A 15,614-nucleotide genomic window follows, 5' to 3' on the forward strand; every position below is an offset into this window, starting at 1 on the left:
AAAAATTTCTGGGGTGCCAACAATTTCGGCCATGACTGTATTTTCCTCATACCTGAAAATGTGACCTTTTTGCTCAATTTCAATGCCAGCACTGCCAATAGGAATAAAGCCTCAGTGTGGAAAAAATAGCAAGTATGATATTCTATTGCAAGGTGATAGAAGGATGGACCTCATCAGTATTGATCTTCATGAAGGGAAGATGAAAAATAGTACAGATATAAGGCAGAATTGGAAGCCTTTTGTGGACTTGATTCCAGGCAATGATATGATTTTACAACTCTTATGAGTCACAGATACACAGCATAAACATCTTGACTTCTGGGCCATCCATCCAGAGAAGGAGGGAAAATCTAAATCAAATTAATCAGAGGATAATAATAATAATAATAATAATAATAATAATAATAATAATAATAATAATAATAATAATAATAATAATAATAATAATAATAATAATAATAATAATAATAATAATGATGATGTTAGAAGGAACCTTGGAGGTCATCTAGTCCAACCCCCTGCTCAGGCAGGAAACCCTATACCATTTCAGACAAATAGCTGTCCAGTCTCTTCTTAAAAACTTCCAGTGTTGGAGCATTCACCACTTCTGGAGGCAGGTTGTTCCACTGGTTAATTGTTCTAATTGTCAGGAAGTTTCTTCTTAGTTCTAGGGTGCTTCTTCCTTTATTATTTTCCATCAATTGCTTCTTATCCTGCCTTCAGGTGCTTTGGAGAATAGCTTGACTCCCTCTTCTTTGTGGCAGTCCCTGAGATATTGGAACACTGCTATCATGTCACCCCTCACCCTTTTCTTCATTAAACTACACATACCCAATTCCAGCAACCGTTCCTTAAATGTTTTAGCCTCCAGTCCCCTAATCATCTTTGTTGTTCTTCTCTTTGTACTGTTTTAACTGTTTTTAACTTTGCCCTGTAAACCACCCTGAGTCCTTTGGGAAATCAAAGGTTAAGATAAAGTTAAAATTAAAATAGGATTAAATAACAATAGCCCAAATTTAAAATTTATATTTAAAATTTAAAAATTTAAAACCCCTCAGTCCAGGCCAGATAAATCAAACAACCAGGTTTTTAGGTCCCGGTGATACGAATGAAGGTCGGGGGCTGTCCGGAGTTCCACAGGCAGGTCGTTCCACAGGGCAGGCACGCCCAAAGAGAACGCCCTCCCCCTGGGGATCACCCGCTGGCACTCACTGACCACCGGCACCCTAAGGAGGCCCTCCCTGTGGGAGCGCACAGGACAATGGAGATTGATGCTGGCAGCAGGTGCTCCCTAAGATAACCTGGACCCATGCCATTTAGGGCTTTATAGGTCATCACCAGCACCTTGAATCTCACCCGGAGGGCAACCAGAAGCCAATGCAGATTGAGGAGGAGAGGTGTTACATGGGAGTATCGGGAAACTCCCATCACAACTCGCGCGGCCGCATTCTGCACCAGCTGAAGCCTCCGAGTGGTCCTCAAGGGCAGCCCCATGTAGAGAGCATTGCAGTAGTCTAACCGGGAGGTCACAAGCGCATGAGTGACTGTGCGTAGGGCATCTCGATCCAGATAGGGCCGCAACTGGCGCACCAGATGAACCTGTGCAAAAGCCCCCCTGGTCACGGCTCCTATATGATCTTCCAAAGTGAGCCGTGATATGTCCGGCGCAAGTCATGTGTTTTACGTAAATGTAAAAATAAAAATGCAGTAATTATGAAAAGATAAATAGGTTGATCAAATGCAAAGCAAAGAATGCTTTTAAACTAGCCTGAAATTTTTGTGGTGGAAGTGTAATGTGTGAATCCAGAGAGGTGGGGAAGCATTCTCAGTGTTCTACTATAGCACTAAGTCATATATCATGTAGATGCAGTTTCTTATCTTTGCATCTTGAGATGCAACATTTTCCTTCAATAGATGAATAACAGCTCTGTGCATTTGTTGTCTGTTGAAACAGTTCAGAAAAAAGGTACCCTTCAACACAAATACACATTACAGAGCTCCTCAAACAATTTGTAGATTTCTCACGTGCCATTATTTTTAAAAGAAGTTTAAAATGTGGATATATTCCAATGTTTCATCCTCTTGGCCTCTCAGGACATAGATTTAATTCTGAGCATACTTTTAACTTAATTGTATGCCACTGAGTATATCTAAGCATAAAAAAATACATAGTGTCTAAATTTGCTTGACTTTGATGAAGATTTCTGCTTAATGTGGAAATAAATTCCACAGGCAATTGCTCAGAGTTTTGAATTCAGCATAGTTGGGACTGAACTGCAAGGAAAGAAAATTAATTTGTATTGGAAATGTGATCCTATATCCTTATACTTCTTGTAAATATATAAAATTGATTTGGTTTGCTGGGAAAGACATAGTGATTTTGTCTGACATATAAAACATTAAGAGACAAAAACACTATCTCCAGTGGTTAAAATCCTAGACTGGACTACTCCAGACAATGCCAGTCAGATTATGTTATCATGGATATCTATGGGCCTATTATAAACTTGCTAAGTGCAGTGGTTTTTTCCTTCATTGAGCTCTAAAGGCTGTATTCACTCTGCCTTTGGTGTCTGTTCTTTGATTTTTTACCACCATTCTGTGCTTATAACAATAGTTACTAATACTATAGTTTACTATCAAGTAAACAATCTGATTTGTTTCCAGACCCATTTTTTTATTTAAAATACAATCAACGAGTTACTAAAATATTTATTTATCAAATTTATGTCAATCAGAAAAACTCCAGCAACTTATAAAAATATGCAAACAAAATAACCGCACCTTAATATGATTGCTACCCTTACTGCCCCAAAGCAATATTTGATACCAGATTCCCCAAAGCTCTATGGAAAAGCGTTATCTTCAAGGTTTCCCAGAATACATGCCTATTATTCTGACTAATTAAAGGAATGCTTCTGGAAACATTACCTTAGGCGTGTTTCCTTTGCTATTTCTGTCACAATTTTAACTAGGTCTCAGTGATCAAATTGGAAAAATTGAACATTTGCCCAATCTTCCCTCTTGCTTGTGCATATAAGGAGTCATCAAAGGAACTACTTCAGGTATTACAATTTCCTACAGGCAGGGGTCTATTGGCAACTAGATGTGGCTGCCATACTCCTGACATGTAAAGACTTTAGTTTTTGTATGACTTCAAAAGCAGTTGCTTGTTTTAGTTCTCTGATTCACATGTGTTTTCTGCTAGGCTATATGATATGACATTTTGCATTTGGATGAGTTCTTTGTTTAAAGCAAAGTATAATCTAATGTAAAATCCACTGACAGAACATATATTTTGTGTGTGCAAAGCACATTTTTGCATGCAGTTTATCAAACAGGACAACTTTTTGTCTGCAGTGTTGCCCAAATCTGTTTATAGGTCTGCCTTGCTTTACCTTTTCCAATAAGGAACTCATTCAGAAGATCATTTCAGAGTAATTTAGTAAAGTTCTCTGATAAAGTGGAGTCTCCCTATGAAAAAGAGAGAAACAGGAAAAATGGATTGCATTTAATGTTATAGATGCACAACATAGAACTTCAAAGCAAAAGTTGATTGGTTTAGAAGTACTCATCTGTTCAGTTACACCAACAGAATTAAACCATCCAATAATATATGAGCATAGCCACTTACTTTTGAGTAAAAATAAAAAAAAATATTTGCAAAGGAAAAACAAAAATTAGATATATGTAGGATATATTAAGAGTGCTTCTGAAGATTGAGCTTGATTTTTTTCTTTGATCATGGAAGCTTGAGAATAGCTAAAAAGGAAAATGTTATCAACAATGTATCGAACACTCTCCTGCCAATCCTGGTTTTAGAAAGAGAAACTTTTCTTGAAGGTTAAGTCTTATGGGAAATTATTAGCAATACAAATGAAAAAGCAAATTTAAAACACAAAAAACCCCATGTTAGTCAGCCAATGCAACAGTACTACAAAAACCATGTTTCATGTATTACAAGTCCATCCTCTATGGCCTCAGCAAATAAATATAGGGGAAACAGCTTCATCAGTTAATGGAAAGGATTGTAATCTAAAGATAGTAGCACAATTTATGATTTCTTTCCCAAAACCTTATGTGTTGGTGGAGCCATTGCCAAAGCAAGGGTCAAATAACTAGGGGAATATCCTCTTTGTCACCACTCTGAATTTTTCAGCATCTGCCATTAGTTGTCCTGATACTTTTTCATCGTGCATTATTTAGAGGAATCTTTTTTTCACCAGTGAATAGCAATATTTTTTTCTCTGCCACCAGAACAAAACAAGCTAGTACAATAGTTTTAAACACTATAAATCTCATAAAGATCAAATGAAGGATGGAAGCTACTGAGAGAAAACAAATGCAATAAATCCCATTGCCCATTTATTAATTTAAATCCACTGCTAATCTGGATCAGCTTTAATTGGAGATGTTATCTATCCACTACATGCTTTTCAAGAACAAGAATAGAGACAATTGCTAGCAAAAATGAAAATTATTTATCATAAAAATGGTCAAGAGAAGCCAGCTGGGGTAGTTTCGCCTGGGATACATTCCCTCCAATGGTCTTCAGATTTGTCTACAATTATAATTATGATAAAATATAGATAGGAAATGTTATAAATAATTCTGTTGGGCATTTCTAGAATTGTCAATTATTTATTTATCAGGCAAGTCTGAAAGTAAGGCTGTGAAAAGTTGAAGTAGTATATTGAAGGCAAAGTAGCCTCAAAGTGTAGGAAACCTTTCCAATCATCTTAAGATACACTGAAACTACAATTCCTGGTCATCATCACTACTGGTAGATGCTGAAAAACCAGGGTTTTTTTTCTCATAGAACGCTCAGAATGGAGTTCCGGCACCATTTTTGGATGGAACCTTGTAGGGTAGGCAAGGCAGGTTGTATGACATGTGTGAGTTCCGGCACCTTTTTCTTTTACAAAAAAAGCACTGTGAACAACTCTTTAAAAAAATCTGATGGCACCCTGTTGGAGAAGGCCAAGTGAAACTTTGTAAATCCTGCTCTAATTACAATGACAGCAACTATACAAAATTCAGTGTTTTTTCTCCAAGTTGCAGTTACAAAAAGTAACAGAGTGGCTCCGATGCCTCTGAACTATTCCAAGTAATGTAGTTTTATACATAATTTTAGAGATGCAGACTCCAATAGTTTCAATACTTTTTAGACAAAAGTGATGTTTTCAGTCGGATGATGTTGTGCACCAGAGATGGTCTATTGCTTACCATCTGCTATTTGACATTGTTAAACCTGGCATACATCTATTATACCAGTGTAACATTGTTAATACAACTAGGTCCTTGCAGCATGTGTGGTGCTTCTGCTGCTTTTTTTGTTAGAGACTTCACTCTGTACTCTGTGTTTCCATTGTTTCTTTCAGACCATTTTATTCTCTTTCAATAGCCTTGCTAGTAAGTGGCTCGTGTTGGAAGACCATGGATTGTTTCTTCCATGGGAAAGGGCAGAAGCCTTTCTTTTTCCACTCTGGAGTTTTTGTACATATCACTGAATACATTGCATAATAAATGAAATGGTGAAAAGGGATTTGTCCATTGTATAACCACTCCAGGCTTTGCCATTTCAGTAGCATAGTCCCATTAAATGGACAGCATCTTGACATTACAACTAGTATGTTTCAGATTTTTAGTAGTTTTGATTAGCAAAATACAAAATCTATTGGTTGGAACCTTGTAAGGGAGCCACACACTCTTCAGCTAGTTTCTGGAAAATGCAGTATTGATGTGTTTGATCTGCAATGCTTAGAATTTTCTTTGGTCATGCCTACCTACTTGGCTGGGAACGGTGACCTAGTGACTATTGAAGGCAAAATGCCAAATTAGATCTGCAAATAATAACAGCCAGTACATTTTATTTTTTTTCAGATTTAGAAATTGCAAGCTTTTTACTAGCCTTTCTGACCTGCTCCTTATTGCACTAAACCAAATGGGACTATAAAACAGTTTGGGAAGACATAACATTAGAAATCAAATCAAAATGGCAACATATTCTAATACTAAGTGATAAGAAACACAACAGCAAAAGTTAAATTAAAAGATGAAGGATTTTATAGTAATGTGTTTTTTCCTACTTTTAGCACAGGGTGTATTGGTGCAGTGCCTCGAACATTGTTTTTCTCTTCCTTTTCTTCATTATTTCTCCATTGGCTGAGCTACTGTTATTTTGGCAATCATAAATTGCCTGTTAAATTCATCATTTTTACTAATTTTGCAGATACCAAATCTCACTATCATAGCCAATTGCATTGGCTAATTGATTAAGATAACTGCAACCATAATTCACAAACTCAGCCTTTTTGAGTGGTAACAGGCTGACATTATCTATAAATATAGCAACAGATGAGAGAAAATGAAACATGCCCAGTTTTAAATGAAACATCACAAATTGAAAACAAAGGTCTGTTAAATAAACTGAGGAGCTGCTTAACAGCCCAACCAGCCACCTGCTGTGCTATCATATGTTTTACAAGAACTCAGTGTCTCTGCCAACTCAAGGAAAAAATGCTACAATATATAAGCATTAGGAGAGTATAGAATTATAGTTGTATGCAAATGTTTAGCACCCCTGGTCAAATTATGAATTTTTCTGAATTTATAATTAAGGTATTCCTTGTTTAGCCACATAATCGGGCCTAGCTAGCAACTTGGTCATTAAATGAGGAGGTTGCTAAGTGAAATGGTGTTTGTGCTTATGATCTTACTTCAACTTTGCTTTGCATTATAGACCTGTGAAGATTGAAAACACAAGAAGTTACTTTTTTATTGCTGGCATAATTGTAAATGGTTGCTCACTTGTTCATTGTTTTGCAAGGAAATCTGTGCAGATTTGTGATTGTAGTGCTGGCAAGGCAGTATTTCAGGACATTTAGTAAGTCTCATTCCATAGCTAAAGAAAGTTTTTTTTCAAATCAAACTCAATTCATGCTGATTTCTTGAAGACACTTTTGTAGTTTTCTAGTCAGCAATATGGAAATAGTTTGCCACCTCACTCTTTTAGGATTTTGGGTTTTTTTTAGTTCCCACTGTGGCCTATAAACCTGTAATCCTTGTAATTCCCTGGAGATCTCCTGACTGAATACACCCTGGACCTAACCCTGATTATCTTCAGAGGTCAGACAAAAACAGCCAGGTGATGTCTCCTGTCAGGAGAGGCTTCTTAATGTAGCCCAGCTGCTTACATTTTGAAGTTGAGGGTGTCTCTCCTGCCCATAAATAATTGCCTATGAACTGAAAACCATGTTTGATGACGGCAAAGAAGGATGAGATGCTCAAATGAGCAGAAATTTTAAATGACTGCATATAGCGCTGCCTGAAAAGTGTAGGCAGTGAGGTAGTCCTCACTTAAGGACCATTTGTTCAGCCCCTATTTGAAATTACAGTGGTGCTGAACAACTGGTACTTACACCCAACTCTCAAAATTACAGCCATTAGTCTTCAGGCCTAGTTGCTCTTCTTTGCACTTTTCCCAAAGTCTCAACATCTTCTTTGTAATGTGGTGACCAAAACTGGATGCAGTATTCCAGGTGTGGCCTTACTAAGGCTCTATAGAGCGGTATTAATACTTCACATGATTTTGATTCTATGCCTCTGTTTATACAGCCAAGGACTGTATTAGCTTTTTTGGCTGCTGCCAAGCACTGCTGTCTCATATTTAACAGATGATCCACTTGGACTCCAAGGTCCCTCTGACGGTTACTGTTTTTGAGCTAGATTTCCCCTAATCTGTACTTGCACCTTTAGTTTGCCTAAAGCCTTGCTTTTCGCCACATTACTGTAAATTTCATGTTGTTGGATAGGGCCCATTGTTCAAGTCTGTCAAGATCTTTTTGGATACTGAGCTTGTCTTCTGGGGTGTTGACTATTCCTGCCAGCTTAGTGTCTTCTGCAAATTTTATGAGTTCCTCTTCTAGTCCCTCATCTAAGTAATTTATGAAGATATTGAGACTACTGGGCCTAAGATGGAGACAGCAGTAAACCTTTAGGGATTGTAAGGACAGTAAAAGACTTAATTTAAATTTGAAAACCAAGAATACAACCTACCTGATATTTATGATGTGTTTAGAGTCCAGGCATTGAAATAAATTGAAATAGAAATTGAGTGCAATTTCTGTTAATCCACACTAGAGGGCACTAGGACTTACATTTATATTAAAGGCTTTCACAAGCAAACTCTAGCACTTCTGATGGAAAACCTTAACTACCAGATTTTCTTCGTATAAAATAGATTTGGAGGTTTGTAAATGTTCAAGTGTATAACTTCCCTCCGCCCAGTATGCTCCCACAGAGAGGGCCTCCTCAGGGTGCCACCGGTCAAAGAATGCCGACTGGTGGCCCCCAGGGGGAGGGCGTTCTCTGTGGGCGTGCCGGATTTATGGAACCATCTTCCGGTCGAGCTCCGGATGGCGCCTGATCTCTGCTCCTTCCGGCGCGATCTTAAAACCCACCTTTTTGAACAAGCTGGCCTGGCCTGATGGGATGGGGTTGGGTTTTATAAATTGGTCTTAACTTTTAATCTGTACTAATTTATTACGGGCATTGCTGTTTAATTACTTTTTAATAATTTTTAATTTTTGTATCTTGTTTTTATTATGTATTGCCCTGTTCACCGCCCTGAGTCCTTCGGGAGAAGGGCGGTATACAAATTAATAATAATAATAATAATAATAATAATAATAATAATAATAATAATAATAATAATAATAGGGAGTAGAAATTAATGCAACCTAATATAGAAGTGATGGCAAAATTGACACTATTCCTTTGGTTGATTTGTACTGATTTGGCAAGAATGATACAGAGATGACTGCATGCAATTGGTCCTGAAAGGCCTCGCTTTGATGGAGATACTGGGGCAAGACTAAGAGTTTAAGGGAATGAAGAAGCAAAAGAGACATCTAATGTGATAGCAAGTCAAAAGACAAGGAGCATGATTAGACATGGTACAAGCCAACAGTAAGCCCTATCAGTGCTGATAAAAATGGCGAAGCATTCTAATTTATCCAGTAGTATGGTTTAAGGCAAAACACAACCTGCTTGGAATGTGATGAGCAGAAAGATCTTCCTTAGACTGCTACTGCTTCTTTGCTCGGTATTTTGCAACTTAACTCATCTATTCACTCAGTATTAGAACTATGTTGGTAGTTGATAACAGTCATTAGTGGATCAAGGAACTCAAGACAAAATCATTAAAATCATGATTTTATGATCTAATTTAGATCTATGCACCTTAATGTATTAAATCTAGAAACTTCATTCAAGTATCCTATTCTCCTTCTTAGATTGCTATAGTAGCTCTACAACCTCTATTTAATATAAATATGAGGGACAGATCTCCATTTATCTTATAGCAATGGATTATTGATACATATTCTTTGTGTCCAAGAACAGACTTATACATCAACATGATTTTCAAGCAATTTAGTCAATATTCTTGGTTTTTTAATTTGTATTTCAAGTTATTTTTAAAAATTAATTTATCACACGTATTTACCATTACCTTGCTAATTTAGATCTCAAAGTTCAGCAGCAAATGTAAAACTAATGTCTATCCTTCTTACCGGTACTTTTGAGGTATAAGACAATTTCACTATTCAGTTATAATTACCGAAGGGTAGACACCATATTTCTAAAACAAATCTGGTTTTATGCAGGTAACAGCGTAATGTTAAATGATTGAGATAGCAAACTTATATCCTCCAGTCTTTGTTCAATTTATATCAAACTAGGCAGCATGATTAACAGAGATGATAGGATTAGAATCCAGCAATACAGTTGCAAGAAAAAGTATGTGAACCCTTTGGGATTACGTGGAGTTTTGTATGAATTGGCCATAAAATGCGCTCTAAATGTCATGTAAGTCACAACAATAGAAAAACACAGTCTGCTTAAAATAATACTACACAAACATTAGCTGTTGTCATGTTTTAATTGAACATGACATGTAAACATTCACAGTGCAGGGTGGAAAAAGTATGTGAACCCCTAGCCTAATGACTTCTCCAAGAGCTAATTGGAGCCAGGAGTGAGCCAACCTTGACTCCAATCAGTGTGATGATATTGGATGTGTTGCTGACAGCTGTCCTGCCCTTTAAAAACACACACCAGTTTGGGGTTTACTGGTCTCAAGAAGCACTGTCTGATGTGAACCATGCCTCGCAGAAAAGAGCTCTCAGAAGACCTACGATCAAGAATTGTTGACTTGCATGAAGCTGGAAAGGGTTACAAAAGTATCTCCAAAAGCCTTGATGTTCATATGTCCACGGTAAGACAGACTGTCTACAAATGGAGAAAGTTTAGCACTGTTGCTACTCTCCCTAGGCGTGGTTGTCCTGTAAAAATGACTGCAAGAGCACAGCGCATAATGCTTAATGAGGTAAAGAAGAATCCTAGAGTGTCAGCTAAAGACCTACAGAAATCTCTGGCACATGCTAACATTTTTGTTGACACATCTACAATAAGGAAAACATTAAACAAGAATGGAGTACATGGGAGGACACCACGGTGGAAGCCATTGCTGTCCAAAAAAAATATTGCAGCACGTTTGAAGTTTGCAAAAGAGCACCTGGATGTTCCACAGCACTACTGGCAAAATATACTGTGAACAGATGAAACCAAAATTGAGTTGTTTGGGAAAAACACACAACACTATGTGTGGAGAAAAAAAGGCACAGCACACCAACATCAAAACCTCATCCCCACTGTAAAACATGGCGGAGGGAGCAACATGGTTTGGGGCTGCTTTGCTGCCTCAGGGCCTGGACGGATTGTTGTCATTGATGGAAAAATGAATTCCAGAGTTTAACAGGACATTTTGCAGGAAAACGTACGACCATCTGTCTGCCAACTGAAGCTCTGCAGAGGATGGGTGATGCAACAGGACAATGACCCAAAGCATACAAGTAATTCAACAAAACAATGCCTTCAACAGAACAGAATACGCCTTCTGGAGTGGCCCAGTCAGAGTCCTGACCTCAACCCGATTGAAATGCTGTGGCATGACCTTAAGAGAGCGATTCACACCAGACATCCCAAGAATATTGCTACACTGAAACAGTTTTGTGAAGAGGAGTGGTCCAAAATTACTCCAGATCGTTGTGCAGGTCTGATCTGCAACTACAGGAAACGTTTGGTTGAGGTTATTGCTGCCAAAGGAGGGTCAACCAGTTATTAAGTCCAAAGGTTCACATACTTTTTCCACCCTGCACTGTGAATGTTTCCACCTTATGTTCAATTAAAACATAACAACAGCTAATGTTTGTGTAGTATTATTTTAAGCAGACTGTGTTTTTCTATTGTTGTGACTTACATGACGTTTAGAGCGCGTTTTATGGCCAATTCATGCAAAACTCCACGTAATCCCAAAGGGTTCACATACTTTTTCTTGCAACTGTACCGTATTTTCCGGCGTATAAGACGACCCCCTACATTTCCTGTTAAATTATAGGGTTTGGGCTATACTCACCGTATAAGACTACCCCTCTTCCAACGCACACCAAATAAAAATTAAAAAACATCAGATTTGATTTTAATATGGTAATTTTAATTCAAATGCTTAGGACATGCAGGTACGTAGTAGGAAAACTGTCACTTATAAACATAAGGCTGTTTGTCATCAAACATGTAAACATAAAACAGTGCAAGTGGATTAAACTTAATAATAATAATAATAATAATAATAATAATAATAATAATAATAATAATAATAATAATAATAATAAGTTGGAAGGGACCTTGGAGGTCATCTAGTCCAACCCCCTAAGGCAAGAAACCCTATACCATTTCAGACAAATGGCTGTCCAGTCTCTTCTTAAAAACTTCCAGTGTTGGAGCATTCACCACTTCTGGAGGCAGGTTGTTCCACTGGTTAATTGTTCTAACTGTCAGGAAGTTTCTCCTTAGTTCTAGGTTGCTTCTCTCCTTGACTAGTTTCCATCCATTGCTTCTTGTCCTGCTTTCAGGTGCTTTGGAGAATAGCTTGGCTCCCTCTTCTTTGTGGCAGCCCCTGATATTGGATCACTGCTATCATGTCACCCCTCACCCTTCTCTTCGTTAAACTACACATACCCAATTCCAGCAACTGTTCCCTATTTTCCTAATTCACTTTTTCACTTTTCCTAATTCACTCTAAAGCTTTCCCTGCGCAGAGCCTTAAGTAACACCAGCTGTCTGCAATTAGTGCAGGTTGCCATCCCACCAGGCTCAAGGTTGAGTCAGCCTTCCATCCTTCCGAGGTAGGTAAAATGAGGACTCAGATTGTTGGGAGCAATAAGCTGACTTTGTAATAATGCTGCTTGTGGGGTGTGTGTGTGAAAGCTCTAATAAGCAGGCATATACATAGAATGAAGGCTATTGCTAAGCACATTGATTTGTGCTTTAAATTGTAAGCCACCCTGAGTCTTCGGAGAAGGGCGGGATATAAATGGGATTAAAAAAAAAAGACCAAATGGGAGATCCGCTTCAGTTTTTCCAGCCAGCCCGCCCAGTTCCTGAGTCAAATGTGTCCTTAGAGCTAAGCAGCTGCTCTGGCTACGGCATTCCCCACCTGCCTTTCAAGTTGCTCTTGCATTCCCCACCTGCCTACAGCTGGTCTTCAACTTTAGAAGGAAAGAAGCCCAGACCCCAGCCTGTAAAAAATCACAGACTGCAGCTTCTACTCCAATTGGTCCCGCTTTCCCTGCGCAGACTAAATGGAAGATCCGCTCCAGGTTTTCCAGCCAGCCCTGTCCCTAAAGTTTCAGCACCTGGCATATAAGACGACCCCTGACTTTTGAGAAGATTTTCATGGGTTAAAAAGTCGTCTTATACGCTAGAAACTACGGTATATGGAGAGTCAGGTTTTTCATTTCTATCTTAGAAAGTAATTCTTCCTTACAAGAAATAAAAAAGGATTACCTTTTAAAAGTTTTTTTGCATTCAAGTATAGATGATTTCCTCTACTGGAATGCAAAATTTCTATTGCTAAGCAAGACAGTTAAGTACATTTTGCCCCATTTTATGAACTTTCTTGCCACAGCTGTTAAGTGAATCACTGCAGTTGTCAAATTGCTAAGATGGCTATTAAGTGAATCTGACTTCCCTATTGACTTTGCTTGCAGAAGGTCACAAAAGATGTTCACATGACCCTAGCATACTGCAATTGTCATAAAAACTTGCCAGTTGCCAAGTATCCAAATTTTGATCACGTGACCATGGGGTCATGTGAAAAATGGACATAAGTAACTTTTTTCCAGTACCATTGTAAGTTCGAACAGTCACTAAATAAATGACTGTAAGTCAAGGACTGCTTGTATTTGCATTCAAGATTTTTTTAAAAAATCTACCCAATTATTAAACACAGGATCTCTTTAATTGATTGAAAATTATTTTAATTAATATAACCACCAAGTCAATTAAACAGGTTTAAATCTTATTTTGATGAGATTTATCACTGTTTCTTGTGTGTGAGAATAGCCACATAAGTTTTAAAAAAATGAAAGCAGGCTCCAGTTTAATGTTGGTATCTTAGGGCTGGCTATATGTTACCTGTGCACATGGCGCACTGGCTCTTCTTGAGTTTATTGCTGGTTTTTCTGTGAAATATCTAATTAAGCCAGGAGGTTTCTGCCCCAGTATCAAATACTCCTGGGGGCATCAACCTTAAATTTGGAAACATTTCACGTTGGTGAGAAAGTTATACTAAGGAAGCTGGCTATATGGATAAGGTAATGTTACTGACTAGTCTTTGAATAATTCTCCTGTAGAGAATTCAGCAATAGTTTGTTTCCATACTAACGACTTCTGAAACAAAAAGTCTGGAAACATGAATATATAAAAGCCATTTAATTTTTTAAAAAAACGTAATGATGTTGACTCACATATAAATACTGAACTGCGTACACAGATCAAAAAAACAAAACAAAAAACCCCTTATGGGCAGAGACTAGTACCTGAAAATATGCCAACAAAAAGTTCTTAAGCTTTTAATTTCAATTTCCCTAATTGTCTCCTTGCTGAATGCCATTGTCTGTTAGCATACAGCTTGCCAAAAGAGACGCATGTATAGCAACTAATCCTTCAGGGCTCCAATATTTTATTTTTCTAAATAAACTAACAAAGAAAAAAAATCTAGCCTAAAGTTTCAGTATGACACCCAAGGAAGAATCTTGCTTGGATAGTACAAAATTATGAAAGAGCAGCCAGCTGTAATCATGTCTGGTTTGTGCTTTGTTCAGCCATCTTGATTTTCATCCCCTTCAGATGCAGATTCTAAAAAACAGAGAAAAATACTAAGTTTATTATAGCTTTAAAAATACTACACACACACACACACACACACACAAACAACTCCACAAATAAATAAGCCACAAGCCAAAAGGAGGAGATTTAAAGTGAGAAGTATTTATTTTAATCAATGGTGTAAATGCCATCTATTGTCAATAATAAGCTTCTCCACCCTAGATATTTTGTATGTTCCTCATTAAGATGTGCTATTGGATATGTTGAATTTAACATCCAAAATATGTGGTGGGATTGTAAAGATTAAAAATAAATCTCAGTATGGGGACTTTCTTAAGTTGAGAACCTTCAAATTATAACACATTTTTAATAAGAAAAATTGTGAAAGACAAGACTACGATTACTACATTTCATGACACACAAAATGTAGCAGTTGTAGTCTTGCCTTCCCTATTTTTCCTATTAAAAATGTTTTATAATTGTATTATGAAATGTATCAATTACTTTTCTGTCAACTGCCAGTACTTCCCAAATAAAAATAGTAACAAACCTGAATATGACATTACTAAGTACCACTATTTCCACTAAACATCTTTTGTGAAGGCCACAAAATCTCCCTGCTCACTGAAAAACACAACCGACAAGACCATATCTCCCACCATCCACCACATAGCGCCAATATCTGGCCACTCCACAAAGCTTTCTCGAAGAAAAGGGCTCTGAGCTATATTAACAACAAAACAAGTCAAGGTTTCCCCAATGTGAATGACATGGACAGGTTCCAACTATGCTGCTTCTTTCTTGGGACAAGTTGCCTGAGTTGTTGCAATGAAACAAGACTGTCATGAAACGTCGCTATGCCTTTCCTTTTTTCATCATACTTACAGTATTCTTATTTTGCAACATCATTTTCCTTGATTTTCAATTAAAATACTACCTAGGACGGTACAATTAAAGACATACAAACAAGGCAACAACAACAAAAAACCAGGAATGCTGCTGTTCATTTGTGAAAAGTCCCAACATGTTAGGTTTAGACAGTTTTACTTTAATAACTCTTCCTGTGGCTCAATTACTGCTTCTTACTACAGTTTATTGTATTATGTGTGACTTTGTCTATTTTAAGGAAAGTGTGATTCTGTCTCTTTTGGGGGGATGTTACTTCAATCAACTTTTTAAAAACAAGCAGGAAGAACTACTAAACTGAAGAATTTATAAGAATTGAATAAAGCAAATTTTAATTCTAAAGGCCAAGTACAAATTTATGATTACAGCCGGCCACCCAAGTGTAGAGTATATTAGACTTCAAGGGGATTTGTTTTGAGACATTGCAACAGGATACAAAAAACACTTCTCCATAGAGGTCACCATGTGGAGATGTA

General features: G+C 37.5%; 1 protein-coding gene across 1 annotated transcript in view; it reads right to left on the bottom strand.

Moving 5' to 3' along the window:
* Positions 1–13,252: 13,252 nt before the first annotated feature.
* Positions 13,253–15,614, bottom strand: part of BZW2 (basic leucine zipper and W2 domains 2) — a 38,162-nt gene continuing 35,800 nt past the window's right edge. Inside the window, exon 12 of the mRNA XM_081345675.1 lies at positions 13,253–14,262. Coding sequence (XP_081201801.1) covers positions 14,225–14,262 — 38 coding nt within the window. The 3' untranslated portion in view covers positions 13,253–14,224. The remainder of the gene's footprint in view (positions 14,263–15,614) is intronic.

Source organism: Vipera berus, assembly GCF_964194415.1.
Source record: "Vipera berus genome assembly, chromosome: Z".
Taxonomy (NCBI): domain Eukaryota; kingdom Metazoa; phylum Chordata; class Lepidosauria; order Squamata; family Viperidae; genus Vipera; species Vipera berus.